Source organism: Gymnodraco acuticeps, unplaced genomic scaffold, assembly GCF_902827175.1.
Source record: "Gymnodraco acuticeps unplaced genomic scaffold, fGymAcu1.1, whole genome shotgun sequence".
NCBI lineage: Eukaryota > Metazoa > Chordata > Actinopteri > Perciformes > Bathydraconidae > Gymnodraco > Gymnodraco acuticeps.
This window is the reverse complement of record NW_022989900.1, coordinates 8,517-33,191: the sequence shown is the minus strand read 5'-3', so window position 1 is coordinate 33,191 and position 24,675 is coordinate 8,517. Positions and strand designations below refer to the sequence as shown.

Sequence of the window (24,675 nt, the reverse complement as noted above, 5' to 3'; positions counted from 1 at the left end):
TGATCATACCTGCAGTGCGCAGGCGCCAGGACCGCAGCTGCTCATCTCCCATTGGCTGATGCCTCTGCTCGAGTTCAGATGAGGTGATGTGTCCACCAGTGAACCCTGCTGGACAGGAACAGAAACGTTTTGTCATTGACATAACAATAATTACTATTATTAAAAAAACAATTCAAAAGTTAATTATTATAATAATAATAATAATAATAATTAAAAAAACAAATATATATATTATACCTTTGTGTATGTAGCCATCAGGCTGCACAACCAGGGGTTAACAATGTAACAAATAAAAGTACTGTACATAAATCTGCACTGTTTGCGCAATAACTTTGACCTGCACACGTATGCAAATATATTTAACAATCCGGACTCAAATATGTATATATGTTCATTCAATTCATTTCTTATTTACACAGTTACTTACCTGTGTAAAACTTTTTTCTTTTAATTTAGGCTTTAATTGTATTAGTGGTGTCGGAATCTGTGCTGTCCTGTTTTTCAACCTCACTCTGTTGCTGCTTCTGAATTTCCCCCACGGGTATCAATAAAGGTCCATCTGGTCTTATCTTATCTTATAATATATTATCAGCTGTGTCTGGCAGTGGTATTGGTGTTAATATGATTAGTTTCTTATATGTCGAAGTAATCAATTACTTATGTATGTAACAAAAAGGAATAAGACAACAATATACAACTATTCTAGAAGAGTACTCTGAACATATTATCTGCAAGATGTGCAGTAGGCCTACTTAAAGTATTGAAAGTAAAGCTGGAGACAGTAGAGAACATTTTAAAGACATTATGGTTTATTGTTTTTTGTTCAAAAAATTGTTAATGATAATACATGTTTTGTAGCAACTTTTAAAACCCACTTTATAAAGTGCTTCACAAAATATAAAATAATTCAATAAAATGACACTTAAATAAATCATTCATCATACTTTTTACTGTATATATTGTTTGTTTGTAAAGTGAAACATGGACAGCTTAAGAAGCAGTTGTTCCTTTTAATGTACTCAGGTAAATGGCTGAAGCTAATTTTGAAAACTAGTACTTTGATAAAAACAACATAAGAAGGGAGTCAACTAAAATAGGGGATATGTAATAAAAAATGGTTTAAAAATATAATAAATTGTTAAAGAATTGATGCAGTAAAAGTCAATTTAAGTGTGTTTTGCGAAACGATTTAAAAGAGGATAAATATGTGGCTTGTGTTACATTCTTAATAGATTAACTAGTAATTAAAGCTTTCAGGAAAATGATATTGAGTCAAAGTTTAATATTTACTCTGAGATGTAGTACAAAATGTCAAACATTTAAAAAACTCAGGTAAAGTACCCCACAGCGTTGTACTGTAATGTAATAACTGTGCCAAGGCATTACAATTAAAAAAATATTATTTAATCCGTCATGTTTTTGTAAAATGTTACCATCCCTCCTTAACACAGCTTTTTACCTCAATTTAAAAATGATAGCCCAATATATTTCCATTATTCAGGGTTTTATGGTTTAGTGGGGCAGCTGCTTCTGAAGTGTGAAACTTTGATTTATATACATAATATGAACATATTCATATTTTAAATATTTAAAAAATGATCATTTTGTGTTAGAAGTGTTGCTTTGTTGAATAGAAAAATATTCCATGTTTAAAAGAGGAGCTTCCCATTTATTTTACATAACATAACAACATTCCAAATATAAAATGATAACATTGACACAATCTGTGTTTCTCTGTCTATAATACAACAACAAAAAACACATAATTGCTATTCAGCATAAAATAATATTCCCTAATAGATTTGTGTGCTGTATGTTAGTGTTACAATCCCAAAATAAGACTGAGGTTTATAAATGCAGAGTTTATATTTCTCTAAAAGCAAGAAAACACTACATTTGAATTTGTTTCCCCAATTGAATTTTGCATGGACTCAAAACAATTGCCGTGCTTTCCTTGTGTGATTTGTTGCTTTATATTCTGATGCATGAAATTAAAAATCCTTTCCACACCTTCCCACAACCAGATGTGCATATTAAATCCAGGTATATGTTCTGACAGGAGTCCTTTGGGCCTTCAGGTTACAGAACACAGTGATCCGAACATCTGCACGTCAAGTGAAAACCTGAATGTTGTTTTCTCACAAGCTTTACACTTAAATATGCTAATGAGGGGCAGGGCTGCATTGCTGGAACCTGTTTCTAAATGTCATGATTTAAAGGTTAGGATGATTAAACCTGAGCTCCATCAAGACCTGATATACATGTGAAAGAAACACTTCACACGCAAAGACTGGAGCTTAGACAGCTGCTGAAAAAAGAGATTTAGATGTGCAGCATTTAGAACGAGGCAGAAACTAACCTTTACACCTGTATTTGTGCAGAGAAAGGACACTTAAAGGAGCAGGGAGGAAGATGAGTTGACGTGATTGATATCCAGAAGTGAACACAAGTGAGTGGTGAGATGACACAGGTTTCTCCGTGCAGGCAGAGCATCCCATGCAGGGGTGGGTTACCGTGTTCATCATGGACCTGGAGTCTTGGTGCATTACCAGCACGGCTCCTGCAGCCCGGGCGCCGGACAGCAGCCGGAGCTTCTGTTTGTCCAGAGAGAGGCTCAGCATGCAGCCAGCTCTCAACAGCAGGCTGGCCTCGTACCTGCAGCAGGTAGGAGACGCATGAGATGAACATAATAGTTCAGCAGCAGCACAGAAAACACCAACATTTAAGTGCAGCTATGGAGCTTTGTACTGATCTAGGTTTTATGATTATTTCTACATGTATTTATATGCATCAACTTTTTATCTTTGATGCTTCAGGTGGAAATATTCCAAAACCTTTCCACTCTTCTCTCCGATGTATCTCGCAGCAGCACTAAAGCCAACTATAAGCATTAGGATTTATAAGTGTATTTTAATTATTGTTTTAAAGGGGGAAGGATATAAATAAAAGTTAGCAATTTCTCAACAGACTTCTTCTTTGACTGAGCACCGAATGTTGAAGCTTGGCTCACAGCAACACAGGTTAAGCCCTATTTATTAGAGTGTTTAAGTTTAGAAATTATGGGGGATTAATAATAGTTCTCCACCATATGTGTTCCTTTTGAATTTAAGCTCGAAGTTTCCTGTGAAGAACTATGTAATAGGTTATTAGCTGAAGTACACATATGTCAATTACATTTAAAAAATCTTTCCATTCTGCAACTTCATTTTTGTCCTTCATTGGATTCCACAAGGCTGTGACATTTGTATGTAGAGTAATGAATAACAACTTCGATTTTTTTTAAATATTACACATTACTTTTCACCTCCGATTGGTGGATGCAGGTCCAGAGTCTGGAGGTGACCAATCAGAGGCTGGAGTGTCAAATCCAGGAGGAGCTGGACAGGAAGTGTCCCCAAGAGTTGAGACACCTGGACGGACACCTGAAGGCGGTGTCCCTGCTGCAGGGACAGGTGACACAGAGAAACACTAATGATCCAATTTAATAACAATTACAGCAATCTGACTACCATAAGAAACCCCAAACAACGAAATACAAAATAAATAATAATAATAATAATAATGATAATAATAATGATGATAATAATAATAATAATGTTGGTTTACTGACAATACAATAAAAAGTAAAAGTAAAAAAAATAAGAAAAAAGTAAAGAAAATATGGTAAAATATATTAAAAATAATAATATGCAATAAAATAACAAGACAACAAGCAGATGAAGGCCAAATAAAGACAAGTTAAGGCTAAATATAGGCCAGATATAAATATAATATTGATCAGATAAAAAAAAGGCAAATAACGACCAAATAAAAGCAACATAAATGCAAGTAAAAGGCTAAATAAAGTACATAAAACGCTGAGAGAATGACCAGATAAAAGCCAAATATAGACTGATTACAGGCAAGGTAAAGGTCAAATTAAAACCAGATAAAGACTAAAGAACGATCAAATAAGGACCTAATATAGTCCATTCAAAAGCCACTCAAAATAAATTGAGCCAAATTACAATCAGTAAATACCAAAGTCAGGCCTGACGCAGCATGCAGGGGAATGGAGGTTTAGCATCTTCCTCCGGCGCTGACTCTTCAGGAAGTTTTGCTTCTGCTTAAAGGTTAGACAGGTTGAGACGAGTCTGACTCTAAAATGTCAACATTCAAATGTCAGAGATTAAACTTGAACTTCAACATGATCTGATCATTTATCAAACAACAACCTGAAGAGGTGGGGTAAGTGTTAGAAGTGCTTCATTGGATAGTGCCCTCCACAAGCCATGAGGCAGTATTCATAATTTATATATTCTAGTAACTTTCCCGTCATAAATACAAGTCACCTTTAAAGCCCCAATTAAATCTAGTATGTCCCCAAGTCAATACCAACATGTCAGAAAGTCATGTCCAAAATCAGGAACAATTTTCCAAATCAGGTCCCAAGCAACACATAAACATCGCAAATTAAGACCAACAAATCAAGACAGCGAGTTCCAAATAAGTCCCAAATCATGAAAAGCAAGTTTCAAGTCAAGAAAGAAAGTCTCAAATTATTATTATAACTAGTATTTATTTCCAACAAATCTAAAAACACTTGAGTTGAGAGCAATGAGTCAGAAAGTCCAGACAGCAAGTCCCAAATAAACACAGTCCAAAATGATTTCCCATGTCATGACCAACACATTCTAAATGGACCTTTACACGCCCCGAATCAGTAACAATAAACCAAAATCAGGTCCCAACAAACGTTGCAACTTAAGACCAAAATGTCCTAAGTCAATATAGTGTGTTCCAAAATAGATCCAAATCATGACAAAAAAGTCAAGACATCCAAGTAGACCATCTCCAGTCTAATAAGTCCCAAGTCAAAGCAAACCCTGCTTTTTGTTTATTTGACTAAGAATGGGAGCATCATTTCTAATAACAGTCCCGAATTCCAAAGTCATGAAACACAACTTCTAAAATGACCTGTGAGTTCTTAAGCTGCCTTCACATGATTTGCAATTTGCTCTTTGCTTACTGCTAGGTTGGGCGCAGAGCCAGTGAAAACAACTCTTTAAAGGTCACCTATTATACAAATCCACATTTTCATGTCTGTGATTAAGTGTCCCCTCTGTGTCAAGACATTTGAAAAGTTTCAGGAAAAAGATTCTCTCTCTTTTTGTCCTGATCCATACAAGTCTGAAAATGAGAAAAATGAGAAAAAAATGAGAAAAAAAAGTCGCCCCCCCCAACACAAATAGTCAGGTTCAGTGGCGGCGCCAGAGATTTCTTTTGGGGGTGCTGTGGGGTAGCTTGACGTTTCATAGAGGGTGCTCCAACATTTAGGGTTTCCCTTAATGTCCCGGTCGCTACAGTGGAATGTTCTACTGCAACACTCCCCACGCATATACACAACGTACCCGCAACTGTTACAATGAAGGCTCGATATGATAATCAGCTCACGGCATCTAGGCATGGCGTAAATCAAGCCAGGGTTTCTCTCTCCAGCTGAGAGCACGTCCACGTGAAAGGGGCGGGGTTAGCTACATTTGACCAGTGGCGAGCCGTCAGGGCCCTCTAGGCCCTCTCTGAGGGCCTAAGATATTCTAAAAAATAATATTTAAAAACATTTAAAAAATATATTATTTTTTTTAAATATATATTTTTTAAATATTATTTTTGTTATATTTTTACCGAAAAAACTTGATTTAATTGTATTTAAAATAAAATGTCCAAAGAAATAAATCCTTCGAATCTGCCTGTTCAGTTTCTGTTTGAATGTGAAGGGTTACATGAAAAAAGCTCGTCTGGCCCTCTATGCGATTCACAGAGGGCCCGCTATAGTAAAACAACGAGAGAGAGTAATGTCAAGTGACAGTACAATTGACCAATCATATCTTCCCTCTAAATGGGAGGGCTTTATTATCGCGGACTTTATGACAAGTTCCGCCCGCTGCGCTGCCAAGTTTATGCATGTGATATATCAACGGGTCAAGCTAGGCGGAATTAGCATAGGTTCATTCACGATGGCTCACGTTAGGATTAGTAATGACATCGTTGCGAAACTACTAACCGCGTTCTTTTTCAAGAATGAGTTACACGGATAAATTGGAGTTAATTACCAAAGGGCGACCAACACCACAGCTTTAATTTGGTTCAAAAAACCAACGGTTCGAGAGGCATTTTAATATCGGCCAATTACGCCAGATACAACTGGATGACCGGATCAACCAGGGAACACAAGCTGTACTGCTGGGATTGCTTGCTTTTTTGGAGCGGACAGTGGGTCATGGGCCAGAGATGGATATTCTGATTTAGGAAGTTTATCCAAATCAGCACATCGCCATCAGAATGCTTCAGGTCACCTCAGAGCTACTATTCGGCTTAAAACATTTGGGGACACCAGGATAGAGCTCCAGCTGGATGCGCAACAACGCGGTGGTGTCATCCCTTCATAATGAAAAGGTGAAGAGGAACCGAAGGAATTTTGAAACGCTGATAAATTGTTGTGGTGTGTACTTGGGCAAGCAAGGAGTTGCCGTTACGAGGTCACGATGAGAGTGTAACTTCATCAAACAAGGGGAATTACATAGAGTTGCTGGATTTAGTGGCAGATATTGACAGCGACCTGCACACACACCTCGCCACATCAACAGTATTTACCGGCACATCTTCAAGGATTCAGAATGACCTGATCAGCATGTCGCTAGTGTAATGACGGGTAGCATGAAAGAGGAGCTGAGGAAGGCACCTTTTGTCGCGGGTCATGTTGGATGAAACGACAGACATTAGCAACGTGGCGCAGATGTCATATGTGCTTCGATATGTCCACTGACGATGGGATAAAAGAGCGTTTCTTCAAGTACGAAGATGTGACAGAGGACAAACGAGCAGAGGCCATAGCTACACGGCTGCTGGGGAGTTCCTGAGGGAGAGTGGCTGTATTGACAAAGTGGTCGCGCAGTGCTACGATGGAGCAGCTGTTATGGCCTCTGGATTGAATGGGGTGCAAGCGAAGTAGTTAAGGAAACAATTCCACAGGCCCTTTTCATTCACTGCTATGCTCACATTCTTAAATCTCGTTTTGTCAAATGGAGCTTCCAAGATAAGAGGAGTGTAAGGTCTTCTTCTCCCACCTCTCTGGCTTGGCCACCTTTTTCAGCCGCTCAGCAAAGCGCACCAAGCTACTGGATGATATTTGCCAGCATAGGCTTCCACGGTGCAGCTCCTACTCGCTGGTGCTTTCATTCTTGCTTGGTGTGCACAGTGGCAGATAAGACCAGGGAATTGAGAGAGGTAAGATAATAATAACAATGAACGTAATGGAAATATAACAATAATAAAGAACTGATTTAGTGTTGGAAACTACCCACTCATAAAAACATGAAGGTAAAGAACTATGCTAGTATTACATTAAATGAAAAGCTAATCTTAGTGTTTTAACTGGAGGTCTATAAGTTTGTTTTTTTCTAAACTAAGCATTACTCTCGTAGGTGTTCGAGCACATCGTAGACCATCACACAGAGTTTGAGGACGAAACTGTTCATTGCTCTGATGGAGACATCACCCTCCTTACCAGCTTCGGCATTTCAGCTTTTGGTTGAAAACCTTCCACGCTATCTTCTCCTACTTGGATGTTGTTTTTTGAAATACTTCAGAACAAAGGTTTTGATATGCAGTTCTGCCTGGCCAGAGTGGATCAGCTACAGCGACAAATTGAACAGGAGAAGGGGAACTTTGACAGCGTCTACGATGAAACCCAGGCTTTGGTTGGTCCTCCGCGCGGCCGTGGAGCTCAAGGAGACGTTCGTGCACGGTACAGGGAGCTCCACTGCAGCGTAATTGACAGCCTGCTAACCCAGATTTCCAACCGCTTCAGTGACCACAAAAAGCTGGAATTCCTGGCCCTTCTGGACCCGCAACAGTTCGGGCATTACTGTAACTATTTCCCAACTGCTGCCTTGAACAGTTTGATGGAGAGCTATGGCGGATATTTCGACCAGCCTCGACTGCACACGGAACTCGCCGTGATGTACGGCATGTCTGACATTTTGGGGAAAAGCCCAGCCGACATTCATCAGTTTCTCCTCAAAAAAGGACTGAGTGAAAGCATGAAACAGGTGTACACCCTCTCATGCATCATCCTGACAATACCTGTGTCCACTGCCTCTGTGGAGAGGTCCTTCTCTGCGCTGAAGCGCATAAAAAGCTACTCGAGGTCCACGACTGGGCAAGTCCGACTGTCAGACTTGGCCTTAATTTCGATCGAGAAGGAATTGCTGATTGCTTTAAAAGCAAAGGATCACCTGCATGACGACGCCATCAAGTTCTTCATCCAAAAAGACAGGAGGATGGACTTTGTGTTTAGGTGATTTGATCATCAAAGGTAAGTCAAAGTGATTTTCAATGTGGGCCGCCGTGCCGACTTAATTCATTTGTAATTGTTACTTGGCTGTGGGTGCCCTGTCATGATAGGTGTTTATATAAATGGTGTTGTTTTGTGTGGTAGAGGGTCGCTGTCATTGATGCGTTTTGCACCCCGGGCCGCTGTTTTGATATTCCGCTGAAGTATACTATAGGCTGTGACGTAAAAACGTTTTCTTTTCTTTTTCGAGGGAAGAGGCGGGTGGGGTCAGAGGGCCTAGGTAGAAAGTCAAGGCTCGCCCACCTGCATTTGAACCAATCACAAACAGGGGACAAGTGTTTACTGACAGCACAGCGTCATACTTCTTGAATGAAAAGTAAACTAATATTAGACAAATATGAACTTTGAACCATCCATGACTTTGTGGCGGGTGTGGTGCTCATGTAGAATGCTTGGTTTGCTGACAACGCCACCTGGGGAGTTTCGCCCCAGGAAATTACTAAAAACTAAAGTTATACAATTTAATAAAGGCAATCAGGTTCGTTTGAACACCACAGGCACAGACAGTATAAAGGATATGACAACAATTGTTATTTATTGGTACATAATTATATTCCTAATAGTACACAATATAATGTTATAAAAGTTCTCCAGGGAGGAGGGAGGAAGGACAGTGCTGGGGCTTACCCACGGCGGCAATTAACAAAACGGGGAGGAAGGGGTCAAATCAAAATCACCCGTGACACTGCACACCAAACAAAACGGACACGTGAAGAACCACACCACCAGGGATTGGGTTTGCCGCCTCGAGCCCACAGCACCTGTCCGGCACAAGAGAAACAGTTAAAAATCAGTAAGATTATAAAACTTGGTTGGATATGAATAAACAAAAGGAAACAACTAAAATAAACCAAATCTAAATAACCTTAAACAACAAAGACTTGAGTAAACTAATTAAACCAAACGTTAACAAAAGAAAATAAACAAAATCACACAATAACAAAATACTATGAATGTACTCAAAACATGAGATGCACAAAACAGCTAATCAAAAGAAATCAACTAAACATAAGTGTCCTTGCAATTCCGCGACCTAAAAACGGCCCTGGTGACAGTCCAACACGGAGTAGTCAGGGCCTGTCAATTATATGACGCCACAGCTCGGTGCGAGAGCTCGCCGAGCCAAAACAGCAGGAAGGGGGGAATGATGACCAGAGGTGGGGAGAGTGGTTACGGCGCCCCAACTTTTACAGCTAGGCGCTGCCCACAGAGCCCACCAGGAAGGGAGAATGTTTATGGCACCCAAGCCTGTGCGGCCAGTTGCAGCCACAGAGCCCACAGGGAAGGGAGAGAGAGACGCAGATTTGTCTCCTCCACTTAAATAGCAGGTGCGCAAAATTGCAGGTGCGCTGGCATGGTGCCAAGCAGCGTCACAGAGGGAGGAGACGTGATGTCCGGTCACAATTTAAACATATAATCCAGGATACGAGCCACATAGGTCATAGATCTCCTGCAAGGAGAATACAGAACAACTCGTTAAAAAATAAACTACCGAGTGTTTGAAAACAGTTTTATGATATCACTGCCCCATCTAAGATACGAGTGGATCTGACTTTAATTACATTTGAGTTGAGTGTTTCGTCAATTTAATGTGTTGCTTAAAATAATACGTCTGCATACAGTAGGTATGTGACAATGTAAGTGTTGCACGGCCAGATACGGCTCAGCTGACTCAGATAAGGAAATATTGTGATATTATATGATCGATGATCTGATTGAATTATGTGATATCAGTGTGATATGAATGATAAGTGCGACACGTCGGGCGTCTTCTCTGCATACGGCAGTTTAAACTGTATTTCCTTTTTCCTGTAATATGACTTGATAGATTTAAAACTCCGCACACTGAGCTCGGATGGTCAGCAGGGCGGTGCTTTCACTGAGTTTATCTATTTTCTATAGATGCCGGAGGCGGGCAGCGTCAGGTAAAAAAAGAAGTTATTTAGCCTTCCCAAACCTGAGCCTCACGCGCCGCCTATGCATATAGGGTGTAAGCAGAGGTAAAGTGCTATTTGTATAGGTGGTGTGTGGACCTCCTCTAAGGGGGCAAGCTCCCCATGGGAAGACTTTTAAATATTGAAGTTAAAAGCATCAATCTGGTGCACTTTGGAGAGCAAAATGAAGAGATCTATGGATACCTCTCTCAACACCCATTTGAAACAGAAACTGTAAACAGATTTACTTTTTCTTTATGGATATTTTACAAATCACCCTTTTAAACTTTATACTTTTTTTAATGTCATATTATTTCATACTTGTTTTTAATTTATTCTCTTATTGTTTTATATCTATAATGATCATATAAACGTGTGCCTCGGAGAATAATGTTTACATTAATGGTGACCAAAATATTTGAGACCCACTGAGATAACACTGAGAGAGTCCTTTAGCTCACTGAGTTCTCTCAGTCTGACAGGAGAACGACTCTCCTCCACCTTGTTGTTGAAAAAACTCCTTATATCCGTTAGCGTAGCTCGCTAGCACCAGAAGCTAACAACAACGATCTTCCGGTACCGGTGCTATGAAGGTAGATATGGTGCAAAATGCGAGAGCGTGTAAACCTGATGTGAGCACTTGCAGAAAAAATCTGAGCTTGTGTGCATACATTTACACTTGTATAACATATCCACGTAACTGTGAACTAAATGTACACTTGTATAAAATATCCACGTAACTGTGAACCAAATTTGAAGTCACAGAAGAAATATTTTTTTTACAACTTCACGAATCTGCTCTGTGGCAGTATACATCGACGAATCTCGGCGGTCTTGACTTTTGCTACACTTCTTGCGATAATGTGTCGCAAAAGTAATTTTCACCTGTAGATGTGGGGGAGGGAGGGGGGTTGGAGCGAAGGGGCGGAGCTATCAGAACAACGAGGCTTGGGTCCAGTCACACAGTCACTCACAGCCACAGTCAGGTCGAAGCGGATGACTGCAGGGCTAACGGTTCGCTAACGGGTTCGTGTCGCTACCGCTGACATGGCGCGTCAATCAACGGTAAGTTTTGCCCATTACTTGCCCAGTATTACTTGGAATATTATTATTGTGATTGAGGATTAAATCCGCTTTGAAGACCACCGTTTTATATCGTGCAGTTTAGCGGCAAAAAATAACGTCAGTTAGCCAGCTAACGCTAGCTTTGTTTGAGTTTATGCTAGCTAAACAAGTAGTGGTTGTAGTCTCTACAGCAGTTGTTTCTCAAACTTTTTCATACCAAGGACCACTTAACCAATAACAAACACTCGCGGACACCTAACTCCACAAATATCCAAAAACACATCGTTTTTTACAAATCGCCTGAAAATTGTACAAACAAGTGGCAACATGTGTGGATGAAGGTGTTTATCTGGGTTATATCATGCAATCAAAAGTGAAACTTAAGCTCGCTCCATTGCGGTGATATTCCCGCGAGAGTGTGGAAAACTTTAATTAATAATTAATTAATTAAAAATGTGACATTTTACCAATATACTCACGGACCACTAGGGGGCGCTCACGGACCACCAGTGGTCCGCGGACCACACTTTGAGAAGCACTGCTCTACAGCAATAATTCATATATATAGCCTACTGCTTTGGCACTAACGGTTGGATAACCGTTTATGAAAATAAAACCAATTGAACTGTACTGAAATAATGACAAGTTTTATAATTGTCTTGTGCTCCTGCTGTGTTTTTAAAGCCTTTGTAAATTATCCATGCTATTTAGCTAACGTCGAAGTAGTGTATGTGAAATCAACCTCACAATAAGATTGTGTGTATATTACAATTATTAATGTCATATTTCAAGATGATTACAATATGGTTGGGTTGAGCTGGAGTTCATTATTGAGCTTACACGTTAACGTCACAGTCATCTGAAGAACGAACCCAAACCTTGTTGTTTTTATTAATTGCATTACGAAATGGGTATCAAATAAACAGTAAGCATTGGTAACCCAACTTCCAAAGTTACAGTAAAATAAAAAGGACCCTGACTGGGATCATACACAATCCAACATGTTCAACAGAAGAGAATCAGTATATTGTTTGTACACATGGTACTTTACATATATATATCTGTTGGTTTAAGGTGTCCAGGTGATGCAGACAGGCTGGACCAGAGAGTGAGAGACAGAACTGTACTCCTCACAGCAGTGAACTTCAGCACAGTACAAAGACTCTTTTTTTCATACTGTACAAAGAATCAAGAAAAAATATTGGTTTAAATAAATGAAGTATTGACTTTAATACACTGATATACATTCCATTAAACAATACTACATACTAGATCACCTACACAATCAGTTAAGTTTGAGGGTTTTTTCCATGCAAAAGGTTACATTTAGATGTTAACAAGCAATATGACTTTGTCAGCTTTCTAATTTAATATATTGAAGGCAAAGCTATTTTAACACATAGTGAGAACTGCTACTATTTATCTCTCAATATTGTCTGTAAAAACGTGGTAAAAGTTATTCTTTCAGTGAGACAACAGAGCAAGCTTCTACAGTTCCACTACGTTTTGATAACAGTTACATATTATTTTGATAATAACATATATTTCAATGTTGATGAATTTCATACTGTTCATGTCATAATCTGATTACAATGAATACATAATTATATCAACAGCCCCCTAAACACACCTCTTTCATAAATAACACACTTGTTCTGCAATAATGTTTATGTTTCCTGTCATTTTTGTTAGGAAAGGACATGCCCGAAAGACACGACTCAGCATCTCCTCTTTCTCTGAGGGTCAAGAAGAACATCCAAGAGGAACCTTAAAGGCTGATGTTATGAGATTTAAGACCAGTACAGGACATTCACTAAGAAACTACTTATATTGTGAAAACAAAGATCTGCACACTGAATATTTTTGTAGTCTATCAGGACCATCATTTGTTTGTGACGCTGCCTGAACCTCAGAGAAGGGGTGGTTATAGTCAGGCTTATAAAGTGTGGTGAAAAACACAGTCAGCTGATGGGATGCATCTATTTCCACATCTACACTCCATCAGCTGATTATTTCTATTTGCCTCACTTTATGAGTTTCACATCACTTGTACCTTGTACCGCAGAGTTTTGCCAACATCACAAATAAATGGGGCCAATCTTCAGTCAGATGTGAATGTGTAATCTAACATTTTCAGTAAGAATAATGGACGAAAGGAGTGCAAAATACAAATACAATTTATTGAAATGTGAACCAAAAGTTAATCAAACATGTTTTAAATAAAAAGCACATATGGACAGAAGGTGTAAACCTATTAAATGTATAAGTAAACAGATGTAGTCAAATAACGTGACAGAACTAGGCCTGTGCAGTTGGTATCAGCTTTACCCAGCATGGGCTCCTCCATCAGGCCTGGTCCTCCTCGCAGAGGAAAGACCCTCAGTCCTCTCCAAACCAACAGACAGGATGTCCATCACACGGAGGTTTCTCCCTGAAGTCCTCTGCAGCCCTCTGGACCACCACACTGTCTCAATCCGTCCACACTGAATATGTGACCCGCTCTATCAAAATCAGTCGGAAGTCGCAAACGGCTCATTTCAAAATAAACGTGGATTTGCGTAAAAAACCATTTGTTTCTGGGTTTTGGGTGTTTTGTTTGATTTTAAACAAACAAAGTCTTGGCTTTCAGAATATGAAACTTTTTATTTCCAAACTCCACACGATAAATACATTCTTTAAGCTTGTAAAGGGAAGATGACAGGCAATCTGCTCTTTCCGCAGCGCCGCCCCCCCCTCCCTCCGGCTGACATTATGAATGTAAGCGTAGAGTAATCATAAATAACACGGGCAGGGTCCGTTACAGTTTGTTTTCATCTGATTTATTAAACAAAGTCTTGCTTTCAGAATATTTAAACTTGTTTCGGCAAATTCAGATGATAATAAATACAACTTTAAAGCTTGTAACGGCATAATTACCAAGCGTATAGAACGGAGTAACTAACGTCACAGCAGGCCATAACAACAGCCGGTGTTTCTCGTGAGGGTTTTCCCCGGGAAACAAACGCAAATACACACAAACGCAAAATTACACAAACACACACACATATACACGCACACACTCGCGATCTTCCCCCAGACCAGTAATCCAAACGAAAATATCTTCCCTCCGTAGTATTTTGATCATTTGCTCCGCTAATAATCAATCAGATCGATGGATTCCAGGAGAAGAGGAAACTTTGAAGGCCTTTTCTCAAAATGATGACTCGGTGACAGTCATATATAATGTGACATTTCGTTAATATTTGGAGTACAAAAACAATCCTGATATCATTAGAAAGCTAGGAATATCCTCTTTCCAGCAGTGTATACAACTCCAAAATGTGTCTTCGGGTCAATGCGACTGATTTCGATAGAGCAGGTCACATATGAGAGGGGGAAAATGAAAATAATAAATGCTTTAGACAATAAGAAATATAAAGTTCACTGTTGAGTTACTCAGTTTTTTAGATATTGATTGATTGATTGATTGAAACGTTTATTAACAGCTTGTATATTGGGTACAGTACAGTACAGCTCAAAACATACAATTGTTAAGGGGATGCAGACCAGAGAAAGGACTTTCGTCTTGTTTACATCAGGGTCCCCCATTTCCAATTCATCATGTCATTTAAGACATATAAGACATATTTGACATACAGATGGCTTATTTACAATTTACATACAGGTGGTTTTTTTTACATACAGATTGCTTGTTACAATTTTCATTTTAGATTTCGTTCTAATACTTCCTAACCGGACATTTAAGACATACCAAGTCTACAGATATACAGTTAGTAACAGAGTCTAAAATGCGAGTATATACATAGATGGGGGGGGGGGGAAAGCTGTCCATTGAACGACAGGTTGAGATTTGTACCATTACCTACCGGGGCAAGTTTTGCAATGCTCTCCCCGAAGGTGCTCTTTAAGAGAGGTTTTGAAGGTAAGTATAGTTTTACTTTCCTTTACAGTTGTGGGAAGAGCGTTTCCACCTTGATGTGGCATAATTGCGAAACGTGTATTCCTCCCCCCTTTTTTTTTGCCAAATCTGGGTTTCACATGATTTGTGGAGCTCCCTCTGGTGTTATGATCATGGTATTCCTTGACCTTTGGGAAGAATTTTGACATGTACATGGGTACCATAGAGGTGTAGTGGATCTTGTCGACCAGGCCCATTGCAAGTAGCTGTACTCTGTCGTCTACTCTAAGCCATCCTAGGTTGTTCAAAGTGGGCAGAGGTGAGGTGGGTTCTAGATGAAAGGTCAACGCAGTAGTCTGACCAGTTTATTTTGCGATGTTTGAAGTTTTATTTGTAGCGCCTTGGAGGTGCTATGGTACCATGACGTTGCAAGCATAGTCATAGTACCCTTGAATGAGTGCTCCTGCCAGAGTTTTCAGGGTGTTTTTGTTACCAGAGAGGAGATCCGGTATAGGAATCTAGTTCTTTGATTGACTTTTTTTTATTACATTGGATGCCATTTGTCACAGGAGAGGTTTGCCTCAAGAATAGATCCTAGGTATGTAATTTCCTTCTTACTTGTGACAATAATGTCGCCCACTGCAACTGAGAAGTCGTCGGATTTGCTGAGATTATGTTTCGAAACCGAAGAGAATGGACATCTGTTTTACCCAGGTGTAATGATAATTTATTATCGGCGAGCCAGGTGCAGATACTGCCCCGAGCTCGGAGCTGAGGGTTTTTTCAACCTGCAAACCTGTTCCTGTCAGAGACCAGGCAGGGCTGAGTCGTCCGCGAACAGGAACAAGTTGCAGTCACATGCTGATGACATGTCATTTACATAAATTAGGAACAGTAACGGACCTAATATGCTTCCTTGTGGAACACCACAGCTCACTGGGAGGGGGGGGGGACAGAGTACCGTTTACCTCCACCATCTGTTCTCTCCCCTCCAGGTAGGATTGCATCCAGCTCACCGATAGTTTATCAAAACCAATTGCTTTTAGCTTGTCAATCAGAATGGGGTGATTGACAGTGTCGAAAGCCTTTTGTAGGTCCAGCATCACCATGCCGCAGTACTTGCCCTCGTCCACCTCTTGTTTGATGTGGTCGCTCAAATAAAGAAGGCATGTGTCAGTGGAGTGGGATGTTCTAAAGCCAGATTGAAATTCATAGATTAGTTTCTTTTCCGCGAGGTACTTTTCGACCTGTTCATATACTATTTTTTTCCATGACTTTCGAGATGGAGGTAAGTATAGAAACAGGCGGTAGTTGCCTGGGTCCAATTTGCTGCCCTTTTTGTGCAGGGGGGTTACTCTTGCAATTTTGAAGTCTTTGGGTACTTTTCCCTGTTTTATGGAGAGGTTAATTATGTGAGCTATGACTGGTGAGATGGCGGTTGCTGTGTCTCTGAGGAATTTGGAGGGGATATTGTCGTGGCCAGTGGCCTTGTTAGGTTGGAGGGCGCTCAGTTTAATGAGTACCTCTGCTGTTGTTACCCTTGCTAGACTGAAATCATCTTTTGCGTACCCCTAGGTTTTTGTAGTAGGTCATGATGTGATCTACTCCAAAAAGCCCTGAGTGGGAGGGTAATTTATTTACGAGAGTTGTGGCTATGTTTGTGAAAAAAAATGTTCAAGTACTTGGCCACATCCAGTTTGTCTGTGATGAGCCTGTTATCTGTCTTATGTTTAAGTTAGAAAATCTCGTTTTGAGTTTTTACTGCAGCCAAGCTGGTTATTATCAATACTATTACTGTATAACTAATATCTCAGGTTAAGAGGCACATTCAAATAAAGATTGGTCTTTAAATACATTTTGTCTTTTGAATTGTTTTGTTAAAGTCAAGGATCTAGAACTGGGTACTTAGTTTTAATGTATACAGTCTGGTTATTATGCTGTTTGGAGGAGGCCTCACAGGTAAGAGTACTAACTAGCTACCATCACATGTACCTTAGCTTGACTTAAATGTATTAAACGTATAATTAAGTGATATCCAAATATAAATAACTAATGTCATGCAAACATATTAATATTTGCTTGATTCCAGAGTTGAATTTAGCACAATTGCATACAAACGTGAAGGGATTTTAAGATTCTGAAGTCTTCGTTCTAAATAGAAAATAGCATGGATAATTTACAAAGGCTTTAAAAAACACAGCAGGAGCCCAAGACAATTATAAAACTTGTCATTATTTCAGTACAGTTCAATTGGTTTTATTTTTCATAAACGGTTATCAACCGTTAGTGCCAAAGCAGTAGGCTATACTATATTCATTACTGCTGTAGACTACAACCACTACTTGTTTAGCTAGCATAAACTCAACAAAGCTAGCGTTAGCTGGCTGACTGACGTTATTTTGACGCTAAACTGCACGATATAAAACGGTAGTCTTCAAAGCGGATTTAATCCTCAATCACAATAATAATATTCAAAGTAATACTGGGCAAGTAATGGGCAAAACTTAGCATTGATTGACGCGACACGATCCGGGCCGTGATTAGCCCCGCAGTCATCCGGTTCGACCCTATAGGCCCTGACTGCAGCAGGCGGAATGGGGCGTGGTCAGATATGGGCGGGGCTGGACGTCCGATGGGCGGGGTGTATGGATATCCTAATGAGACAAACTGCATCATCTGCTGGACAACTACAAGAAGTACAAGTACAAATCTGCACTCGACTAAATAGAATTTAAAAACTAAATATAAAAACTTCATACTAATTAAATGCATGAATGTATTTAAATATACCTTTTTATACCACATGTGCAATGTGGTATAAAAAGTCATATTTTCTATATTAGTGTATTTAAGTTCATTATTTAATATTTGTTTTAATTGATTATTCATTTAGTCAGTTCTGTGCATACTCATATCTAGTCCATATATTTCAAATGATACATTGCACTGCATTTCATAGAATGATAGAAAAAGCATTTATTATTTACAACATTTATCATATAACAGAACAATCATTAAGATAACAGAACCGAAAAAGCAAATACAGTAAATATAAAAACCAAACCAAGTATATACAAAAAAAATCTATACAACAGTGAAAGGCTTTGCTGATGCAAACATTCAAACCGCGCTCTTCAAAACAGGCATGAACCTTAAGGTTTTCTTTATCAATGCACTGCTCAAAAAACATTAAATAGTCCGACTCAAATTTGAACCTGAATATAAATGGGTCCATCCTGTCTTCCCAGCAGTCTTCGTCCCGCAGGTTGCTGGCTTCACCAAGGTTATGGAGAGCTGCTTCTCTGTCCAGTGGGGCCATGGAAAGAATTTGTGGCAGGATGACTTTATCTCCCATTTTCTTTGCAGAGCACCACTGAGATGCCGCCATAGCACTACTTATAAAGGGGTGCTTCTCCTAGGAAGAAGATAAATAGTTTATGCATTGCTACTACACTGTACATTTACTATTCTTATAGTGCTGCTGCTGATTTGCAACAAGATGCTTTGAATGTGTAATTATGACACACACAAGCAACAAAGCAAAGCAGCAAAAGACAAGGCATTGTACATAAGACAGTTAAAAGACTAGAATTAAACAATCGAAAATGTAAACATCTCAAATAGAAATAAAATAGCAGAAAATATACATAGTGTAAACAGCTATCTTACCTGTTAACATATACATGTTAGGCTAACGTTGCCTTGGTTAAAGAGCCTGTTGCTGTTGTTTATTGCTTTGAATTGTTTAAAACAAATATTATCTTCTTAAACTTGAATGGTAGTCAGGAGCATCACATCCTAATGTTTGATATATTTAGAGGGATGGGAAGGAAGGTTTCAAAATTCAGATTTAGATTCATTTCTACAATTTCTTTAATTCATGGTGGTTTCAGTAATCCCCTGGTAATTGAGGACATAAGTAATCTAAATGAGTAATGTCTTCTTTATGACTTTCAGAAAGGACAGGAGACCGACAGGTGCCTATCAATTCAATGATTGTCAACTGACAGTAAATAAATGGAATTCAATAAACATTGAATAGCATGCATGCAGTTTGTCTGTGCCTTTTCCTCCGTGTTGTCCTGGCATATCGTCTCCCCCATGGTTTGCTGTGCTGCCTGGGGATGCTCCAATCGCTCAGAGAAAGGAGTATGAATGTAAGGTTTCCCCACTGACACAGAGAGGAGGAAAGAATGGCTGGCTCAAGTCAGCAGGAGCAATTTAACTATCACAAAAGACAACAACAACATATGTGAGGTAATCATATTTTTCACAAAACGAAGACCACACCATTGGGAAGCTTAACGTCTGTTTAATAAAAATAAGGAACAGGGAGAGCCTTGCAAAGCTCTGGGAGTTGAGACTCAGGTGCAGGGTGAGGGTCTCATTGCAGGTCTTCAGGCTCCATTGAATCCCCGTGGGGTTCTTGTGCTGAAAGAGGGAGACAGGAGAAAGGGTTAGATACATCTAGCAACCTAGAGGATGGGAAATTGCTGACCTATTTTAAACGTACCTTGTGTTTTCACTCTCACTTAAGTCCCTCTCCCTTTGCCATCAATCCAAAATCAGCTGAGCTGCAACATAATACAGACGGGTAATAATCAACAGAATCACAAAGACATAATATGACTCTGCTAAAAACACTCACCCATAAGTTATGTTTTTGTTTACTGTTTAGAAGTCTCAAATATCCACTCTAAATCCATATCAATAGCGATGTATCACAAAAATAGCTCTCTTCCTTATTATTGTGTAACGTTAAAGGAATGCTCCACTCATTAGATAATTAATCAAAACTTCAGTATTTAGTGAAACATTATGTTTAAACCATACCCTGAAGAAATCAGCGATATTCCCTGGTAAATAATGATTTTATAGCTCTTTTTTATCAAAACCTGTATATTCCGTCAGGCCGCTGCCATTTTGCCCATTTTCAGTAGTCACGTGATGGTCGTGACGTCATCCATGCGTTCACTTTGTAAACACACAAAAACATGGAGTATTTGAGTTCGGACTCGTCAGCCGAGGAAGAAGTTTTGAGCAATATGAAGAGATTGGATGGGGGAATTCAGCCATACAGGTTCGAGCCTACTTAGTACTACTTAGTAGATACAATGATTTTGATTACTAGATATGTATGCATGTAGTACCACCCTTGCTAGCGATTCCCTCTCTAGTTTAGCATACTCAGCCTCGTTGTCCCTGGCCCTAGAACCACGATTTTATGGGGCCGGAAAAACTGGGGGAAAATACCCACTAGCCGGTACTACGCTATATGGAAAGGCCACCAAAAACTGGCCTGGCCTGGACGATAAAGGACGTTTAAACGGGGCTACCCGCTGCAATGGAAATGCGCTATAACATACCTTATTCTTACTCCGAGCACTACTTCTGGTCCTCCGTCGCTTCACACTTGCAGAGGGCGATTTCTCAAATGGCCGAACTGGTGTCCTGGTCGGTGATGACACCAGAAAGACCGATGGTACTGCATCTCCATTAAAGGGGAAAGGAAACACCAATTACAGCTATAATATTCCGGTAGTTTATTCATTTTACAATGGATATTGATCGTAATATTTATTGTATATGATATTACTCGCCAAAAGAAAATTAATTATCCGCTGGCCGGGTGGGGAATTCCGGGACCAGGCCGCCGCCATTAGGGGAGTCCCAAATGGTGACGTCACTGGGTGGGTCTTCGCTCCGGGTATCCATACCGGAAGTCAACACAACGTAGCAGATATGGCAGCGATGGAGGAATTTTGCAATGAGATCGACGTTTTGAACGATGAATTTGACTATTCGTCGGGAGATGACATTGATGTGGAAGCATCTACAGTTACCAGGCATCCCATGGCCTATGCTTATGAACCGATTCGGTCGAATACTCGAGTGGCATACGATCCGGAATCCGCCGAAAGTATCAACGGTTCTGAACTCGCCGAGTGGGATACCACCAGTTCCAGTACCGACTCGGTCTCAGTGGTCAGTTGACATATATTTTGTATTATTTTCCAACACCTCATACATCTTGGCAATACCATCCATTGAACACCTAGTCCAGCAATATTAGCCTTTTTAGGGCTGTTTTCGACAGATGAGCGTATGTATGCCAGTTTAATTAGTTGAGCTATAGAACACCCCCAATTCTCCATTGTACGTCATAATAATAGCTACCATTTAGTTTGGACGCGATTGCGTTAATTAATAAGGTCACACTGTGTCAGTAAATACATGTGTGAGCTAGTAATCTGGTAGTGCTGCAATATTTACCTCTCTCTCGGCAGCTGAAGCAACTCATTTGGTGGCTCGAACTTCACGTTTGTTGACACTGTCATTGTCTTGCGCGGCCGACGTGCTGGGACGGTCGGTGTTCCCGACTGCATACGTTGAGAAATCGAATATTGTGGGAACAGATCCTGGCTTCAAATCCGATGTTTTGTATTGAACCAGGCATCCAGACTCATCAAACCTAATTTTGTGGACATAATCGTCATTTTTAAAGTGTTCGCTGCACACACGTGCGTACTAATTCAGCGGCGGATCGGACCGTTTCATGGAAATAACCCATGCTTTGAGCAGCTTCTCATCCAATAGTGGCAGCCTATGGAAATGTACTTCTTCCTTCTTCGTATAAAATCCATTTGTGCAGCCTGGGGCAATACAATACACTCCTGACGACGACCGTTTTCTTTTAATGTAAACTACTGGTGCATTGCACGCCATGTTGTTTGTTATTGAGCTTTGGCCCAGGAAGCCGTACCCACTCAGTGACGTCACTGGGAAAGTCCCGGAGCAATGGAAGCGCCCATGGTCATTAGGCACGTATTTCAAAAAATAAATTTGCGTATCTCGATCGTTTACATTGGAAATAGACGAGATAAATACATTTCCTAATGGGAATATTGTCGCATGGAAAGCAGTTTGAAAAGTGTTTCCATTTCCCTTTAAGTAATGGTTGTTCAATAAATCCCATGTTATGTTTTATCATACTCTCAGAGTAGTCGTCCGGAAACTTGAAATGTTCGCTGCATACATGCGCCTGTGGATCTTTCGGTTCGGGCCGGCCACATTTCACTAGCCACTGCCTCCGAACGTACTTCCTACGCTTACCTTTTGGCAACAGATGGAACCGAGCATTCCGTGGATTGTTCCTATCAGAATTGTGGCAATGTTTCGCGATACAATGAGGCATATTTGAAGAGAGTAACTACAGTAAATAACATGAACATCAACGTGTCCTCGAAACCAAACGCATGGTTTACGTCACGTCCGGTAAAATGGCGCCGCCCACAGTGTTGATGTTATTTTGGTAATTAATCAGTTTAAAATCACTGATAATGTCATCGGATTAAAAAAGAGTGTGTCATGAGCATACCATTCCTTTAACTATATTATACTAGCTTGAACTCCAAAATGGATATCCTCATTTCACCACCTCCACCCACTACAATCACACGCCCCAATGTTATATTTAACTAATATGTAACTCCCTCCACCCCGGATAAAAGCACGTTAAGAAGCCCCTTTTCTCTAATTCCACAACGTTGGAGGAAATAACATGAGGAGAACGGATTAATAGGCTGTTCGTGGTTAACGTGTGTTGCTAACTTTATCCGACATTCTAGCCTAATCTGTTATCTGTAAACGTTAAATATACTGATTGAAGGGATAATCCACTAACATCCTTTAATACACATGTGTAGTTAATTTGATTCAGATGTTCTGATAATATCCGCAATATAAATCTTTAAACGTCTTCTTACCTTTAAAAGTCCATCACGAACGGTCTATTATGCTACAACTCTACTGCGCTGCTAGCCGCAGATCCTCTCAATAGTTTCCCGGAAATTAGCAGCAAGCTAACTTCCGGGGAACTATTGAGAGGCTCCACGATCCGCCATTGCTGTAAAAAACTGGTCCATTGGAGTGAACGGAGATGTTGTAACTCTTCTTTTATCCGACCCCGCCCCATTCCGCGTTCCGCAGCGAGGACCTTCTTTCGACCTGACTGTGGCTGTGACTGTGTGACTGACCCAAGCCTCGTTGTTCTGATAGCTCCGCCCCTTCGCTCCAACCCCCCCCCCTCCCCCACATCTACAGGTGAAAATTACTTTTGCGACACATTTATCGCAAGAAGTGTAGCAAAAGTCAAGACCGCAGATTCGTCGATTTATACTGCCAGAGAGCAGATTCGTCAAGTTGTAAAACATTTTTTTTCTTCTGTGACTTCAAATTTGGTTCACAGTTACGTGGATATTTTATACAAGTGTAAATGTATGCACACAAGCTCAGATTTTTTTTCTGCAAGTGCTCACATCAGGTTTTACAGGCTCTCGCATTTTGCACCATATCTACCTTCATAGGTGCTCTCTCGCTCGCGCACGCACACAAAATGGCTCGTTCCACACACACACAGAGCCGAGCTTTAATGAAACACAGAGACCCAGACGTAATAGTACTGTATCATATTATTTTCTAATCAATTTTTAATTTATTTTTTTAATAACCATTTTTCCTCCTGGTCTCTCCCTGTCATGCCCCCCACTTTGAGAACCACTGTCCTAGAGCAACAATGTGTTTTTCTCAAACGATTGTTATTACACACATTTACAGACAATATTCTTGCAGGTTGCATGATGTTCTTAATTGTGTTTCTTTATGGTTGATTGCAGTTAGAAAGATAGTAGTAGTATAGCGCATTGCTTAGGATAGAAGCCTCAGCTAAATGAAATGTAATGTAACGTATAAAAAGATATAGTTACTCTCGTTCTCTCTCTCAGATCAGTGATTGTCTCTCGGCCCAGGCTGAGGTGAAGCTGCAGCTGCTCGGTGCAGAGCTCACCGTCTTCGACTTCAGCTCCAGGTACATCTCATTTACACTAAAGGTGCAATGATTAATCAATAAATCAATACAGTTATTTTTCATTCTTTAAAGGTAGTTCTCAGCTTTTTCAATATGGTGATTTGCTGCTTTTTTCTTACTTATATCATATATAAGGCAAGGCAAGGCAAGGCAAGTTTATTTATATAGCACTTTTCAACACAAGGCAATTCAAAGTGCTTTACAAAAAATGAAAGAGATTAAGAAAATGGCATTTAAAATCAGTCATTAAAAAGAAAAGCTAATAAATTAAACATTAAAAGAAAAAAAGTACATGGATAAAAGTTACAGTGCAGTCTAAGATATGAATAGTTCAATTAAAAGCAGCGACAAAAAGAAAAGTCTTCAGCCTGGATTTAAAAGTAGTCAGAGTTGCAGCGGACCTGCAGGTTTCTGGGAGTTTGTTCCAGATATTTGGAGCATAATAACTGAACGCTGCTTTACCATGTTTAGTTCTGACTCTGGGGACAGAAAGCTGACCAGTCCCTGAAGACCTGAG

The 24,675-nt window shown here is 39.9% G+C and overlaps 1 protein-coding gene across 1 annotated transcript; it reads left to right on the top strand.

Moving 5' to 3' along the window:
- Window positions 1-7,618: 7,618 nt before the first annotated feature.
- LOC117540277 lies at window positions 7,619-12,488 on the top strand. The gene is made up of 2 exons (XM_034206874.1): window positions 7,619-8,356; window positions 12,469-12,488. The coding sequence occupies exon 1, from the start codon at window positions 7,644-7,646 to the stop codon at window positions 8,340-8,342; it is 699 nt and encodes a 232-aa protein (XP_034062765.1). The 5' UTR covers window positions 7,619-7,643; the 3' UTR covers window positions 8,343-8,356; window positions 12,469-12,488.
- The last annotated feature ends 12,187 nt before the right edge of the window (window positions 12,489-24,675 follow it).